The sequence below is a fragment of the Aplidium turbinatum genome, chromosome 3 (assembly GCF_918807975.1).
Source record: "Aplidium turbinatum chromosome 3, kaAplTurb1.1, whole genome shotgun sequence".
NCBI classification, from domain to species: domain Eukaryota; kingdom Metazoa; phylum Chordata; class Ascidiacea; order Aplousobranchia; family Polyclinidae; genus Aplidium; species Aplidium turbinatum.
Window position 1 is genome coordinate 21,666,729 of NC_137474.1, and position 18,098 is coordinate 21,684,826.

The 18,098-nt window shown below is 37.0% G+C and overlaps 1 protein-coding gene across 3 annotated transcripts; it reads right to left on the reverse strand.

Moving 5' to 3' along the window:
* Positions 1 to 3,820: 3,820 nt before the first annotated feature.
* LOC145767089 (uncharacterized) lies at positions 3,821 to 13,407 on the reverse strand. Of its 3 annotated transcripts, none has more exons than XM_082578840.1 (7): positions 8,832 to 13,407; positions 8,060 to 8,242; positions 6,957 to 7,058; positions 5,971 to 6,119; positions 5,349 to 5,536; positions 4,884 to 5,049; positions 3,821 to 4,327 (listed from the first exon to the last, which is right to left on the reverse strand). In XM_082578840.1, the coding sequence occupies exon 1, from the start codon at positions 12,911 to 12,913 to the stop codon at positions 10,514 to 10,516; it is 2,400 nt and encodes a 799-aa protein (XP_082434966.1). In that variant the 5' UTR covers positions 12,914 to 13,407; the 3' UTR covers positions 3,821 to 4,327; positions 4,884 to 5,049; positions 5,349 to 5,536; positions 5,971 to 6,119; positions 6,957 to 7,058; positions 8,060 to 8,242; positions 8,832 to 10,513. The 3 variants fall into 3 exon arrangements, with proteins under 3 accessions (XP_082434966.1, XP_082434965.1, XP_082434964.1); XM_082578839.1 differs by having other exon boundaries at positions 3,821 to 4,334; XM_082578838.1 differs by having other exon boundaries at positions 3,821 to 4,350.
* Between the last annotated feature and the right edge of the window lie 4,691 nt (positions 13,408 to 18,098).

The following is an 18,098-nucleotide window of genomic DNA, read 5'->3' on the forward strand; positions in this document are numbered from 1 at the left end:
ACCTTAAAAATGCTTTCGATTGCTCTAAAAATTTGACAGGATTATTTTTTCAGATATTGACACGATACAAGAGGGTGCCCCATTGAATTAAAAAAAATTTCAATTTATGAATCACCCTAATTCCCATGCACAATGGCGCCACTAGAGGCAAAAATGTAAAATTTTAAATTATGATAAGTTGAAAATGACACAAGGTATCATAAAAATTCCAACAGTTATGAAAATCATTCTAAAATATGTACCACATATGTAAAAATGAAGAAAATCTACGAGATGGTGGTGTAAAATTTCTTCAAAATTTGTTGAATTATAATGGAGTGACTCCAAGGCAAACCGTAGCCGTGGTTTAAAGCCAATCAAAAACCATACAGAAAGTAGAACTACACCGTTTTTCATGCAACATATATTAAGATACAATGAAGGCACTGCGTCAAAAGCCTCTACAAGTATGTGAAACTAACAAAAATAACCTACAGTATCAAAGGCTTTATCAGTCCGAGGATAAAGATTCAAAACGTTAGCATTGCAAAATTATGCCGCCAGATGATGATTAAATGTGGTAGGTACTGAATCTTATTTTTGCTCGGCACTCAGCAATGGAATAGAGTCAGAAAATAATATACTTGGTAGGGCCTCTACCGTATATGGCTGCACTGATACCGGTACCGTACTGTCTGCTTTGTAAAATGCTGAAGAGCAACGCATATCTGCGAAAACCTGAAAACATCAATACCATGTAAAACATGCTAACTACGTAAAAAGCTTGCTCCTTGCAAATTAATTCAAATCAAAACCAATTAGCATCTCCACCCTTAGGGCCTTACACAGTAGGGTGGCTCGTTTTTGAACTTTTTTTTTTAATTCTCTCGGGGTAGTGGGGAAATGGTGCCAATGAGTGAGAAAACAATCATGACAAAATTTGAGATTCGTAACAAATTGTCTTCAGCCTCTTCATGGGGCCCAAAAATCGAAAAATGGGGTCAAAAACGCATTTTTTTTCAAAAATATTTTTAGTTTGGGTAGATACAATATTGTTCAGATATATCTAAATAACCTAAAAAAAAAAATTGAAGTCATTTGAACTATTTCTTCAGCTTCCTCACAGCTTACGAAAATTTTCATTTTCCTGAAAATTTCTCATTTTTGTTTGTGGTTACTTAACTACAAACTTCGTCAGTGACGTAAATTCAAATAAAAGACGTCACTTTTTCCTACCAAATTAAGCCAATTTCATTAAAAAACGACGCAACAACTCAGAGCAGGTCTATAAAGAGGAATACAATGACGTTTCATAGGTGGCAAAATGTCTAATGCAAATATGTATCATGTAACCACCCACAAAAATGCGAGATTTTCAGGAAAATTGAAATTTTCATAAGCTGTGAGGATTAGGAAGCTGAAGAAATAGTTCAAATGACTTCAATTTTTTTTCTTAGGCTAATTAGATATATCTAAACAATATTGTATCTACCCAAACTAAAAATATTTTTGAAAAAAAATGCGTTTTTGACCCCATTTTTCGATTTTTGGGCCCCATGAGGAGGCTGAAGACAATTTTTTACGAATCTCAAATTTTGTCATGATTGTTTTCTCACTCATTGGCATCATTTCCCCACTACCCCGAGAGAATTAAAAAAAAAAGTCCAAAAACGAGCCACCCTATTACACAGGTTTCTGGTGTTCTTGATTAAGGAAATTTTAAAGTTCATCAGGGAAGGGATAGGCTCAGAGTTGCCATACTCAAATTCCAAAATTTACATCACATGATTTCAGTTCAAGTCAATAAGCCTAACCCAGCCGCCCCCCTAGAGCTATTTTAGCCTTCTGGAATTTGCAATAATTGCTTCAGCCCCTCCCCTAAAAATTTTTGACAATTAAAGGCAGGGGCGCGGAAGTAAGGGTGCTCAAGGGGCTGCACCCCCTAGAGCTTTCAGCCCCTTTTTGGAATTTTCGATAATTGCTTCAGCCCTCCTGGAAAATCCTGACAATTTAAGGTATATAACACATATGTTTTTCAAAGTGTTGCAATTGTAATTTGTAAATCGTCTAAACGTAAGGCTTTATTCATGTCGCTTTTTGGTTCTGATGAAGTTGCCTGCAATTTGCTGGGTTTGTGTCCTACCGTCACCTCCGAGATAATGTTATCTCGGAGGTGATGGTCCTACTCGTTGGTGAGTTCGTGTTTCTGGTCTCGCTCGTGTTGTTAAGTGCTACCCTACCCTGTTGCAATGTCTGACCGACATGACAGAAAATAGTGCAATGAGAGGAAACGCACGTGCAAAGATATTCGGCTTGGTAAACAAGCACGCACGATGCGGCTTTATTTTGCGATTACCTGCAGCGGTCAAATTTTTTAGCTGCAGAAGTCGTCGCAAGACAGCTCCAAAACAAGAAGATCTTTGCTTCTTCAGCTTTGGAATCCATCATCATTCTCCACGGACAGATCAAAATCTCAGAAAAGATTAATCCGTCTCCACGCTTATGGAAGCAGCGAACGGGTTTGCGTCTGCCAATAACCTAAAGATGCCAAAGCATCCCCGAGTGAGCAAAACTCCAGCAAGATTTCGAAACACAAAGGAATTGGATGCTTTGTCGTCTACGGGAGAAGGAGTATAGAAACGGCAATAGGCCTACCGGTAGGCTACATCGAAGCCCATGATTTGATTCAAGCTGAACTTGATCGATGATTCAACCAGGCGGATCTGCCTGCAGCAGCCAACAGAGAGAAGGCCCTTCTAAGTTATGTAAAGGGTGAGGAAAGATCTGATACTAAGATCAGCTTACGCGATAGTAGTAGAGTATGATCCGATCGTTGTTCGCTGGCAGAGCCAAAAGCAGAGTTCTGGCAGAGTCTTGGCAGAGCAGTCTGGCAGAGTCTTAGCCTCTGTCCTGGCAATATTTCTTGTTTGTTTATGAAAGCAGTGCTCTGGCCTATCTTGTTTGGAGACGTTCAAATATTACGTAACACCTTCGAGGGGAGGAGGGGGGTTTATGCAAAGCGTTACGTTAGCGTCACATCGGGGGGAGGGGTTCAAGCAAAACGTTACGTAACACTTCGAGTACAAAATGGTAGTTTTTTGTGCTGAATTTGTAGTGAAAAAGCGTTGCATGGGAGAGGGGGGGGATTGAAAAAAGCGTAACGTTGGCGTTACATGGCGGAGGGGGGGTCAAAAATGCGGAAAAAAAGCGTTACGTAATATTTGAACATTTCCTTTCAACGTAATTTGCCGATGCTTGACATTTGTCACATTAAGAACTGGGAAGCAGCTGACTTGATGACTGATATAGTCTTTCGCTGTTTCCTGTCTGTTGTGGTATTTAGATAGCTATGGTACTATTTTATTCGTATTGTGTATAATTGTACCGTACTATTGTCGCAACAGACAAAATAAAAGGTTTCTCTCTCTCTCTCTCTGGCACTGCCCTGGTCTTGTTTGTTTATAGTCCGCCCCGATAGCTCAATTGGTTAGCGCGTCACTTCTGGAACGAACCCAGACAGCCACTTAATCTGGTAATGATCTTTACCAGATCTGGCATCGTCGGGCAAAATTAATCCGGCTCTGATCTGGCATAAAATTATGCCCGCTCTGGTTAATAGTGGTGTGCCCTATAAGGCGTGCTCATTTTTTCCGATCGGGCATGAACATCGGGGCAAGATCTAGCCACGATCGGGAAAAATTGAACACGCCCTATCGGGCTCACCACTATTAACCAGAGCTGGCATAATTTTATTTCAGATCAGATGATCTGTCATCCGTTGACGCGACATTCAGACAGAAATTAAACATAACTGACAAATCAATCAAACAATGCCATCGAATTCAATGATTTGTTTATTACAAAAAATATAACAAATCACAATAGAAGTGAACATCCGATCATTTAGCAGTCACAACAACATGGTATAAACATAACATCAGGGGACATAAAGGAATACACACAGGAGAGTTGTGAAAAAGCAAATTCCTTTTTTCGAAATTGAGAAGATGGTCTGTAATGCACAACACTTTTTTTTATTTCGAGCCCATTGTGATTGGGAAGTAATTCACTTTTTCCTAAAAGTAGCCTACACAAACCAAACCTGAGCACGAGTTTGAAGGTCTATTGAACGTGTAACAAACAGATATTTCAGAAAGTCAACATTTTACGTTGTTTTCACTTTCTGTTTGACTTTAAGAAATAAACGCAAGTCATTTCAAATCGATGAAACGCAGATTACGATTTCTTCACAACTTTATTCAATCGTCAGCTTGTCGCATTTTCCGACCACCATCCCTGTCTTTTGCTCCATCGAGCCAATGCACCACACTTGCACGAAAGTCCGTTTCTTTTGCCTCGGAATAAATTTCTCTAAGGGAACGTTCAAATATTACGTAACGCCTTCGAGGGGGAGGGGGGGGTTTATGCAAAGCGTTACGTTAGCGTCACATCGGGGGGGAGGGGGTTCAAGCAAAACGTTACGTAACGCTTTCGAGTACGGAATGGTAGTTTTTTGTGCTGAATTTGTAGTGAAAAAGCGTTACATGGGGGAGGGGGGGATTGAAAAAAGCGTTACGTTGGCGTTACATGGGGGAGGGGGGGGGTCAAAAATTCGGAAAAAAAGCGTTACGTAATATTTGAACGTTCCCTAATGGTAGCTGTAAAATGTAAACTTTTTACATTAGAAAAAGATTGATTTTTCTTTATAAAGGAGGGTACGTTAAAAGCTGTGCTACTGCGGCAAACAAAACGTTTAAAAGCAATATTAAAAAAATTAATAATAAATGTTAAATTGAAAAACTTGATTCTCAGCTTATGCAACAATATATACTACATATAGTAGATAATTTTAGTAATAACTACTCAGAAACGTGATGACAAATAAGCTACCATTTTCAACTCACCAAAAGTAACTTTATACAATCGAAGTTGCTTGAAACCTTTTTTTCCGTGATGCCCCTTGCCACTCAAGTAATAAAACTTCGCCAATTCATTGCCCATAGTTTCCTTGAGCATTCTCCTTGTGGTTTCAGGCAAACTTCTACCGCTGAAGCCCAACAAATAAGTAACCTGCAAAAAATTAGTCTCTGCTGTTACTCAATTCTTATGCTATATCGTTAACCTGCATGCACTTTTACAACGACATGTGGAAATAGACAATGACGAAAAGCTGACAGTTTAGCAATCACGTGAAAAAGTATCTTGTGTCAAACATCATAGATCAAAATAGCAACCTGTAAAATCCAACCAGGAGAAACAACTTTGTTGATGATGAAAACTTTTATTATTAATGTATGTGAATGATCAATGAATAAATTTGTGACTCTGCAAACAATAAACTTGTCAAGTGAGGGTAATCAACTACTCACCATAGATGTTTGGAACTTTCCATCCAGTAACTTTCTTTCTATATCACAAAGTTGTTCTTGAGAATAAATTGGCAAATTTTGAAACATTGGAAATTCTTCACTGCTCTTTTCCTTTGTTTTTTCATAAATCAGTCTTTTTAAGCACCGTTGTTGTGCTTGAATTTGTTCAAGAACTTTGAATATCCGAGCTGAAAAAGATAACATTAACGTAAAGAACACATTGCCATAAATGGGATTCACCTAAAACAACAATGAGCTTCACACTTAACTAAAATTTGTACAAATAACCACACTCGTTTAACTGATTCACTATATATGTGCAATCATGACTAACACAAGGTAACAACAAAAAGTAAGAAGCATAGTCCAACATACGGGTCTGCTACTATTCGGTGAGTCCGATTCGGTGAGTTCCTAACCTCTAACCTTAACCCCTAATCCTAAAACGGCAATGATAATTAGGTTACGGTACCAGACAATTAAAAAAAAAAAAAATTAAAAAAAATCCCCCGTTAAGAGATCGGACTCACCGAATCGGACTTACCGAAACGGGCCATTCCGCCAACATACATTGTATGCTCCACAAAAACTTCAAATCAATGAATCACTTTCATATACGTACTAAAAATAGGCTCAAGTTCTGAAAAGAAATCATCCTGTTGCCACTTGGAGTAGTTTGCATTGGAGCACAACTTGAACGTTTCTTCAGAGTATGCTCATATTCCAAGCTACAGTTCACTTCAGCATTATACTCTTGGAAAGAATTTGGAGCTAGAAATATACATAAATACCACAACATTAATAATCTACATGATACTTTGGTGTCGTGCAGTTCAGTATAAGAATATTGAAACTAAAATTGTCACCCAAAAGTGTATGTCAACAAGAAAGCTTTACGCAATGCGGTGTACAAATGTATAAAAGTTTGAATATTGGCAGTAAACCCACAATAAAAGCTAACAGGTCCAGTAAGACTGATTATAATTAAGATAATAATAATACACACTGGAATGTGTGCTTTGCACAGCAGGAGGAATCGGGAGTTGGTTTGCTTTATCAAAGCTTTCCAAAACTGATGTTTATTTGAAGCTTTTCTAGTTTTTTATGTTTCTTATGTTTTGAAAGACTTAGTTGTGAGTGCGGTGACAAACTTGATGATGAGCTTCTGTCATACCACTGTGACTTTGTTGAAGACCTTTAGTCCTTCAATACAATTTATCCACATTTTTGAAACAATGTCATGGGCTATTCAGAGAAAAACAATTTACACACAAAACAATAAATCAAAGATATCATTCTTTTATAATGCACCTTAAAGGTCATTAAGACATAAGAATAACTGCAAACAGCGACAATGTTTTGACCTCAAAGTCCTATCAGACCAGTCAAAGTGCACTGGATAAAACACTTGCTATAAAGAATATAGCAATGAAATCTGATAGAAAAGTTAAAACAACTTTTGATTTCTGGCCAAACCAATCATCGAGTGCACACTTATTCAAATAGATATATGCATACAATATACTATATACATATAGATAACACCAGTATGAAGTCATTTTACACACATGATCAAAATGGTTTCATAATAAACTGTATAATATTTACCTTTAAGCCCGTTTAAAGCACCCTCTATTATCATCATCACTTGATTCAATATTTGAAGTAACCTCCAGATGGTGCATTTTTTGTTTGCAGCACTCCAATCACCTGTGATATGAAATCATTAAACATGTTGGTACAAAACGTGGTAAAACAACATAACATACCGTACTCAGCTTAATTGTACAAAGTAAAATAGCAGCCACTTGTGCCACCAGATTCTTTCCCTGTAGTATCGGCATTTTGTATAATATCTCAGCCTATTGATATAAATACTGCAACACAATAACTTACCGTACTTGTTCTAAACCAGGGGTTCTTAACCTTTTTTCCCTTATTACCCATTTCTGTCCAGATCAAAGTCCCATTACCCAAAATCTAATTTTAACTAGTTTACCATATTAAAAATATAAAACAGCGTTATTCAACAAAAACAACATTTATATAACGTAAAGAACGGCATCAATAGTTTCAGTGAGACATTTGCGCTTTTTTTGTGTACAATCGATGCAATATTGGGTGCGATTTTGGATACTGCACAAAGCAAGTCTGACTTCAGATCTAACAGCTTGTTTCGTAATTTTGACTTCAAAGCAACATCACTTGAAAATGCTGATTCACAGAGATAAGTAGAAAGGAACATAGTCAACAATGTTAATGGTTTTGCACAACTTTTGGATATGCTTTCCCCATCATTCCCCAGAATTTTCCCAAGCTTTCATCTTCAAAAGTATAGCCTATAGCTCGCTCGTCTCAACACTAACTCTAAATGTACACTTAGCTATACTACTTCAAACAGCAACGCAGCCATCAAGCTTGCTCATAAAACAACTGTAACTGAACTGATTAGGCTATACAAGAAAAATCTTACTTATTATGTCACAAATATGAAATACATAAAACCGGCAACAAAAATAATGCGAAAAATAAATCACTATGACGAAACAATTCTGAAAATGATAAAATATCACTGTGCTTGTTTGGTTGTATTGAACGGACTCAAAACATCAAAAAAAAGTATAAGTAATAAAGCAACTTTACCACTTACAGCTGTGGCATTGTTTGTTACATCTATAATTCTAAATATTCTGGTTCAGCTGATTACCCACCTGCTATCCTGAAATTACCCACATGTGGGTAATTACCCATAGGTTAAGAACCACTGTTCTAAACCATTCTTTTACTGCAAAAACCTTCCAAATCAGCAGGAGCTTCTTTTTTTTGGCAGCATTATGGCTATGTTTTGAATTGATGTATGGAGGCCAACAAGCTTCATATGGACTTTTCATCCACTGCAAAGGAATAACTGCCATACTTTGTTTGTCAGCGTATACTCAACCACTACATATGTTTCAAGCTTCAGTGTATCCATACTTTGTAATTACAAACACACAGATTACTAACAATGTAAAATAATTTTTTACTAGGCTACCTGTTACAAAATAATTTGTCAAAAAATGGAGGTAAACATCCAAATGGAAAGCAACATCACGTTCCAAAAATAACAACAAAATGTGCAACGATGTCATTGCAAAACAATAAGAAACTGATGTAAAATTTAAAGTGAAAAAACATAAGAAACAAGATACGGTAATACCACAAAATATTTTACAATAATTGATGCACCTTAATAAATCAAGAAATCAGTAAACACAGAAATCTTTGAAAGAAAAATCAACTGAGACAAAATCAACCAAGACTGGTGCAATACAGGAATAACAGCAAAATAGCTTTTTACAGGTAATATCACAATACACTGTATGTCTGCGAACAAAGCAATACGTAGAGAACCAGACAATCTAGACACCTTACAGATACCTAAATCAGTAGAGTTTAAAGGAAAATGTAAAATAGCATGAAACACATATAATATAGTCTTACCAGTGCACTGACACCAATCTTTTCACCAATACCAGGGATACCTAGACACTAACGGGATGCGAAACTCAAAATCCGTCCGTCCAACTGAAGGGCTAACCATGTTGCCTACAATGAATTGCACAATGCGGTGTTACTACACGAGAAAATGTTTGTTTTGCACTGGCTGTTTTATTCGTCGTTTCACAAAAGTTGTATCTGTACATTATTGTTAATCTTATGTTGATGACAAAATTATTAATATTGTAAGTTATAACCAATTTATTAGGCTACATGTAGAATCCACAAAAGAAAAAAACGACCAATGGCTTATTGTTCATAAACTTGGCTACTAGGCTATGTACACAAACAAAAATACTACCAATAAATATCACTGGACCAGGCGCGAATCTAAGAGTGTTTTTCGGGGGGGGACAGAAAATTTGAAAATCAATTAAAAAGAAAGAAAAAGCTAAACAGATATGAACAATGATACTAAGCTTACGACATATACGATATCGCCGCTTGAATTCAAAACTGACTTAAGTCCATTTTTAGCGTTTTGAGATAATTGCAAATAACTGCATTTGCCTGTACAACTGAACAAATTTCTTTGACATGGATGTGCACACAGAGACTTACTATTTACCAGTGATAGGCAATATGTTGGTCCACAAAAATCACCGAAGAATTTGCCACTAGGTGGTGCCATCATTTTTTTTTTGTATGTTGTTGGACTTAAGTCTTTCTTGCTCCGAAATATTTTTGATTCATTTTTATGTAAATGGACATAAGTCTTATTTATCCTTAAGGTTAAGATACCTACATGCTGAAAAACACGAATGAATTGTTTAATACCAGTGCAGCATCATTCATTTTCATTTGATGAATCACTTTTAGAGGTAAAGTATCATAGCATACAGCAAAATAACATAATTTTTACTCAAACTTTCATGTTCAAAATTTCTGTATCACAAATTTAATTATTCAATCACACTGACACAAACTCTTCCAAAAAACTCTTCTTCTTCTTAGCAAACTCTCACACTAACTGTGAATTTGCAACATTTTCCCAAACGAGAGTAAAACTGCTGTGTAGTTGACTAGTTGTGCTGAATTATCTTTCTCTGTTCAATTAACATGTTGCCATTTCATACAGACTACAGTTAGTGCAATTCAACCTGTAGTCACTGTAATTGAATTTAATGTACCGTACTTAAACAACTACCACTGTTAACTCAGCTATTGCACATAGTAACTACTGCACTTAATTTGTTTATTAAATCCACTGCACTTCATTAATTACCACTATTGCCAACTCATTACAATTCACCAGCACAATCTCCTTATTAAATTTCCTCAATTTTTTTCATATTTGCTAAATTCAATGCGCTTTCATTCACTTCACTTATTAACTGGCACAACTTATATATATATACCACCATACTGCATAATGACATTGACAAGTTCACTGGACATAACAGAATGATGCGTTATCAATATGCATAACTTTATGCATAACTTCTTTAATCATCAATATGCATAAAGTCTTTAAATCAAAAGTGTCTGCAAAGAAGCGCTATCACTTATTTCTGAGCCTAGTTTATGAAATTATACTTCAATACTGGCTTTGTTGGGAGTGACCGGAAGATTTCGAAAGAAGTCGTGATGTTGAATTGGAATTAAGCCTTTGAGGCAGAGTTTTTTCAAATCATTCTTCTTATCCATTGAAGTGCCAGGAAAAGATTTATATAACCTTGGCATAGTGGTACTGTGGTAGTGCTCAGCTTCGTCTTTCTGGATTTTCGAACAATTAAGTCTAGTTTTCTGAATGTGCTTTCACTGTAGCTGTATTTTATAAAAAATGTTGTTGGCTCTGCTTTGGTGATTTTTAGTTGCATAATTTTGGACCAGTAGATTCTTTCTCCATTGCCATCATTGACATTGGCTTTCATCATTTTCGAAAACTGAGTGAAATCCTTGCTTTTGAAATCAATCACATCACTATGTTGCAGACATTCAACAATTGGTTGATGCTTTTTGAAGGCAGTCATAATCAAAGTTTCCCATTGTGCAGTAGTGTAAATGGTCATTTTGCTTGCAGCACGTTCTATGATTGAATGGGCTGTATCATTTTCGTTTTGGCTATGCCCAGATACCAAAAAGTTCAAGGTGATTTCATCAAAGCCATAAATCTCGAGAGCAATAGCCAGCATGATATAAACCATACGGTTACTGTTCTGGCCACAGCATCGATCACAAAACAAGTGAATTTTCTTTACCCCATTGGTGTTTGGTTTTGATAAAAAACTTAGAAGACATGATGCTACTTCACAAGAACCTTTTCTTGCATGACATTCGTTCCACAAAAAGCAAGTAGTTTGCATAGAGTTCAAATTAGTCACAGTAAAGTTGTAATTTTTCAACCTTAAACTGTAATAAAATGAAGATGCTTTTCCATGAGGTGAAAGCAATGTTTTCTGGAAATCGAATCCTGCAGTAAGAACAGATGCATCGTTAGAAGCTTCCTTCTTCATTTTTTCTTTATGCTCTCTTGCAAGTTGCTTTTCAGCAAGGTGTTTTTGTTGATCAGCCTTCATTTGATCGGTAACAAGATGTTCTGGAGTATTATCAAAAGTAACACAGCTATCACATTGATCCTTCTTCGGTTTGTGAAATTTCAGATTGAATTGTTGGGTTAATACTTGGTAATACGTGGAATAGTTTTCTGGTTGAAACTTACGTTCACTGCACCATTCAACATACATTCTATGCATCTCTGCAATATTTAAGTGTTCTGGCAAGTATTCACAATTTGATTCTTTTCTGATGTAATGGGATTCAACAGTTTTGAACATCAGAATATGCTGCTTTATAGTGTTGATTCTGCTTTCTTCTATCTTGTTGTGATCTGATGTTTGACCACGCAAGTCTCCTTCAATAGCTCCACTCTTTGATGTTTTCTGGATAACTGTTCTCACCATCTTTTCTGAAATATCAAGTGTATTAAGAAAGAAACTTTGACATACTGGTACTGATGTACTTGTGCCTGAGCTGTTGGGTTTAATCAAGGAGTAGGTTATTGTGAACTGTCGGTTACGTCTCTTTCCTTTCGGGTTCTTACGCTTCCTTTCTCTCTTCTTTTTTGACACATTAATTAATTTACTTAAAAATGTGCGTTTTATGCCTATATTAGATAATTCCCAAAATTCGTCATGGATTAGCTTTCTTTCTTCTTCTGTAATGTTTTCTGCACATTTCTTTTTACAGATTCCAGAGCATGGTTGCTTTACTGCTCTAGCAGATTTCACGAAATCTTGACCACATTTTGATTTATAAGTGTATTGCTCTCCTGCTTGTCTCTTCTTTTTTAAAACGTTCTTCTCCCACTCTGCTTCATTCCGTTTGCGCTTTCTTTTCTCCAATGGAGTCGGAGGTCTTCCTTCAACTCCATACTTCAAATCACCCTTTGAAACAGCACTTTCATTCCAAAGTATTGCACTTCCCTTGCAGTGTACATCTTCATCAAAACATTCCCACAAATATGCATCACTTAGCACTTCTGTAATAAAATATCGCCTTTCAAAAGACTGAACTTGTACGCCGTGAACTGTACCACAATCTCTTTCATCTATCATAGCTTTAAATAAATGTTGTCCACTTTCACAAAGAAACACTTCCTCTTCTTCTGTGTTGACATTGGCAGTAACTTCCACATCAGTAACAGCATGATTATGGGGCTTTGAAGGTGGCACAAAAGCAGGATCCATATCTGAATCATCATCAATATCGCTTGTTTTTGGAAGAATAAATTTTTGTTGTTGATCACCAAGTCTTTGTTCTGTTATAGCATTTTCTTTGTTGATGGATGTAACATCATTATCTATCAGAAATTTTACCCTCAGTGTGTTACTATATACACTCAACACAATTCCTTTGAGGAGAGACTTTTCTTTGTACAATAAGCCATCTGTATACTTTGGTCCTACATCACTTTTGTTGAATAAATCAGCTTGAACAAATATGCAATCATTCGCTTTTATTTTATCTGTGCTTGATATCCAACTTCTCGTACCTGCACCTTTTGAGCTTTCTGCTATTTCCATTTTCACTGCCCTAAGTTATTATCTTACCATACTCTAAAATACTACAACCTATTTAAAAACAACACATTATTATATTTGCAATCATCAACATAATTCAGGTATAGGCTGCTGTAAATACCATGACCATAGGTAGGGGTAGGTTATAAGTAGAAATGATTGTCAAAAAATGTTAAAGATGTTACAAACAAATGACTGATTCATTCCTGTATCATACTGTCATGAAAGAACGTTTTCCCTGCTAGGAGGTATAGCCAACAACCTTTTCTGATGCTGTATTGGTATAAAATATCTATTACCTAAGAGATCATGGCAAGACTGTGTGGTTTCTGTTCGTATGTTACGTACAGGTGTACAATCTGAAAGTTACTTAAATCCCCGAACGCATAGATACAATGTGTATACGACTGTTCAATTAAACCGTACTTGCCATGCTGCCAGTTGAAGTGCAGGCCAACTGCTGTAGTTTTGTTGCAAGGAAAAGTGATTGTTATTATGATGTTGATACAATGCAAGCTTAACTAGTTGCCAGTAATTGGTAATGGACTTACAACCAAAATTACACTGATAGTTTTTGGACATAAGTCCACAAAAATATCTTAAGTCCAAATGTTTTATAAAAAAATTTATCTTATGTCCATGCATGGACATAAGTCTATAAATTATTAAAACTTGGAAAAATGTGTGGACATAAGCCTACAGTATCTCTGGTTTTAAGGCAGGTACAGCTTAGCAAATTGCTCATAACATGGGCTTATGTCCAATTAGCAAAAAAATGCAAAAAAGTCAAAATCATGAAAAGTGGACTTAAGTCAGTCTTGAATTAAAGCGGCGATATGCTAGAAAATAGACATTAAAACAACCATTTTCATCAATTGTGATGCCGAGGGACTAATATCAGCTGTTTAGAAGCATATCAAACCATTTGATGCGGAAACATACAATTTTTCACAAAATTTTGGGGGGGGCCTGGGCCCCCCCCATAAATCCGCGCCTGCACTGGACAATCAGATATCATAATTTCACACTGTAACCACAATCAGGCAATGACACAAATTCAAGTATTTGCAGTCTTGCGTGAACCACCATTCGTACGCTTGCGTACTGTTCAAGCCATCTTCGCGGGTTCCTCGCGCCTGGAAGCGTTCAAACGTTTTAGTTCATTTTTGGCAAAACAATTAAACAAAGTTTTTCCAATCAACACGAAATTGCAGTAGCCTTTTGAACAAGCCACATCAGCCTGCAAACCAAATGACGTCTCTGCTGCATTTTTAACGGCTCGAAAAAAAGCAGAGCGTGAGTTTGGTAGGGTGAGCATTTTCTTTTTAGCAGAAGGATTGCTGAGTACGACATCGTAATACTGAACAGCCATTGTCGTTACAGCAAAGCACAACTCTGTTGGCACTGAAGAATGCACATCAATCCCAAACTGTCATGCAAATACTGAGCAAGTTCGGGCACTGCTGTCATCGTTTGAATGTATGCCAAGAATGTTTGGTTGATCCTCTCCTTCTTTAGGAAATTTCCTTGGCATGCACATGTCATCCTTTTTTGCTACACCTTCAAAACACACAATGCAGTGAGTTAAGTGAGCATTTCACAAACAAAAAAGAAAAAATGTCATCAATAACATTGCTTTAATATGTAACCATTTATAAGAGAGTGCGACGCCTGGAAAGTAACATGTCGAATCGCTATCAGTAGCAAATGTTTCCTCGTGTAGTCTACAAGTCCTGAATTTGGCTATTAATGTGTTGGAATAGTTGCTGGTGATAGTGATTCAACCACTTGCTCATGATCTAATTTGATTGAAAAAAAAACAGAAAATTTTCACAAGTAATGTTGTGGACAGGAAGCATAATAAACTTTAGAACAGCTTTAGGGTCGTATGCACCAATAAGATTGATTCAAATATGCTGGTTCACTGTTTTTAACTTCTTCCACTGACTTCTGTAAACTTTGCAGAAAAGCTGTTGTTGTTGGTAGTACGAAGTCTGCTTTATACAGTATATATGCAAAATTTGCGATATCAGTATAGTGACATGACATACCCTTAAATGGTGATTTAACGGACATGATTTTCCAAATGTTCTATATGAATTTCACAAATCTTGATGTTTCCAGGAACCCAGCATTGCTTTCAGCATACAACTCCAAGGCATGCGCACTGCGCAGTTGATTCACAGAACACACCTGAAAATAGCAAAGGCCATCGTTGGCTTGCGGCTGGCAAAAATAGTCTTATTCAGTATTTTTTATTCTATGACTTTAATTTCGTACACAGTTTCCAGTAATAGTGCTAACCTAAGTTACTAGCATATTATTACTTCCTTTTATATATATGTCTTTGTGATGTCATAACCGGCCAATTTCAAATGCTATTTTAAAATGTTGTTGTGCTCAATGCTCATATCATCCGGACAAAACCTTTCTGCATACAAGACAGAAACTACACCAGTTGAGCACCATTTATGTGTATGCATTACAAGGCAGTGAATTCTATACTCAATTCACAGATGGGTCTCTGTGTCATTAATGCCATATTTTACAACTTTACTTACTTAAAGCATGTTGCCAGGTGATGTACGTGCTATGCTGCTGGGATTTAGCGATGCTTTCCTCAGTGCAAATGCAGCCTTCAGAGGCTTGTGTTCCTCAAGAGCATACAAGCGTTTTATATGCTCAAAACGAGCAGTGCATTTTTCACCAAAGACGTGTCTATGATCTTCACCAACAGGAGGAAAGTGCATTCTCTTTCTATTCAGAAAATTATTGAAACTATTTTTAAAATTGTGTGTGAAGTCAAATAATAAGTACAAATGCTTTTCTTTCCTTGTAGGATGCACAATGCAACTTGACAATTTGTTGTTCCCGCACATATCCATGAACATTTTTCTAAATAAAAGAGTATGTACATTGTTAGTTAATTTGAACGATGTGAAGCAAGGCATTACCACCAATAAAATTACACCTTTTGTCCAATAAATTTGTATATACATTCAAACTGCATAAAAGTACACCTAACTTACAAGGGTCGACGTCTTTTAGGTGCAGACAGTTAGGCGCCGGTCAAATAGGCGCACACATGCGCAAACTATTATCCTTTAACGGCACTGGGAACTACCCTGGGTCTAGTGACAAATTAAAGCATGTCAAAAATATTATTACCCAGCTCTCATCACAACCAATTCATGCAGACATAAATACCTGTTGCAAAGATGATTGTCAACGGAGACAGCAACAACAAAGAAGATTTCATCTAGTGCATTCATCACTTTTTTTAAATCATTTTAAAACGAGTCTTGAATTGTAAATTGTTCGGTTAGTTGTTAAATAATTTTCCTTTTTCAGTCTTGCAGACGCTGTAGATGTAGAAGTGGATCTTTTAGGTGGCTGTTGCTTTGTCAGATAACCAGAAAATATTCTTGGTACAGCTGACGGCTTTAGGCGAAGCTTTTTCAGTTGCAACAATTCTCTTTTTGCAACTCTTCTTTCCCGGACATCGGTAGTACTTGTTATATAAAGTCTGAATCATAAAAATGTTTTGCACAAACTCTACTGGAGGAAGTGACTGCATATTGTTCTCTAGGAATAGCTTTAATCCAAGCTTGAATTGCATCTTGATTGCGAGGAAATCGAAAAAGTTACACTTTTAGTCTATTACTTTGAGATAAACGATAACCAGTATTACAATTAGGAACGAAACAGGTAAACCCCATATTGCTAAACAATTTGAATGACCTATAACATTCAAGCACAAGTACTTAGTTTCAGGTATATGCACAATGAGATATGAAAAAGACTTGGTAGCACAGGCCTCGAAAATCGTTTTTGTTGACGGCGGACAAACGTGTCCGGTCTGAGCAGCTATCTCGGCGGACAAATTAAGTCTCACGGCGGACACACCAGTTTTAGCGTCGATCGTCATGCTTAATCACTTTATCTTGATAATTCTTCACCATTTGGGAACTATAGCTACGGTTTAGAAGGCTTGTTAAAATTGCAGTGAAGTCACTCTGAAAGGCTTTTATCAGACCAACGACCTGCGCTTGAAGAGTCAAAGCGCCCTGTAGCTGCTTAATACGCCGCATAACTGATTAACTTCCACCGAACGAGGTCGTGTGGCTTCTTGCGTCACAATGCTCTGGGCACGAATCGGAAAACTTCTACACTAACGCTACTATTTTCTGCTGTGCAAAGTTTCACTAGGCTTTTTATTTAGGTTTATTTTTGCGTGTCATGTGAGCGAAAGTGAATTTTCCCTAGGCCTTTTCTTTCTTACTGTAATATCATAAGCTTAAAAAATTTTGTAACCAACCTTGCCTTATCAATATTACCCAGAGATCAAAGCCAGAGATTGTGACGTAAGACGTAAACAAAGTTGCGCGTGAATAGTGTAGAAGTACCGTACTCCCATCGATTCTTGGCGAATAATTCACCTTTGTTACGCTGATTCAATGTCATCAATCGTTGAAGCAACGTAAAAATCGAAAGTTTTCCTGATTGAATGGAAACTAAGGGTTACGATACAATATTCACATTTTCTAGATGCGTGCTAGAATGCGAGGGAAATTATATTCTTGCAACAATTGTTCGTGGTATGCAATGACGATTTGTATCGCTAGTTCCTGTGTTCTTTCTCGGCGGACAAATATGACCGATCTAGATGGTACTTCCCGCGGACATCATATGCTGTGACGGCGGACATGACCGCCGTGTCCGCCGTGAATTTCGAGGCCTGTAGCATTATATCATACATTGGCACGAGTAGAAATGATGTGTAATTGTGTATTGTTAGCCTACCTACCAGTGTTGGGTCCACGTCTTTTAGGCGCAGACAGTTAGGCGCCGGTCAAGTAGACGCACACACTGTGGCGTCTGTATATTTAGGTGCGGAGCACTGTGGCGCCCGTTCATTTAGGTGCTATTCCTAGTAAAGTCTGCAGATTGTATCAGCTTGGCAGGTAGGGCAATGCTTTTCACACAAAATGCTATATTGAACAGAAAAATATCTTGTTTTGTTAATGCACGTGTGGATATGAGGTGCGAGACAACGCTCTACTACTCTTGATTTTAGCTCATCTCCACAGGACATTTGCTATTCATCCTGAACACAGGTTGCAGCCAGACGGACCTTTACTTAATCTGTTATCTTTCGCAATTACTTCTACTCGGATGGATTGGTCGT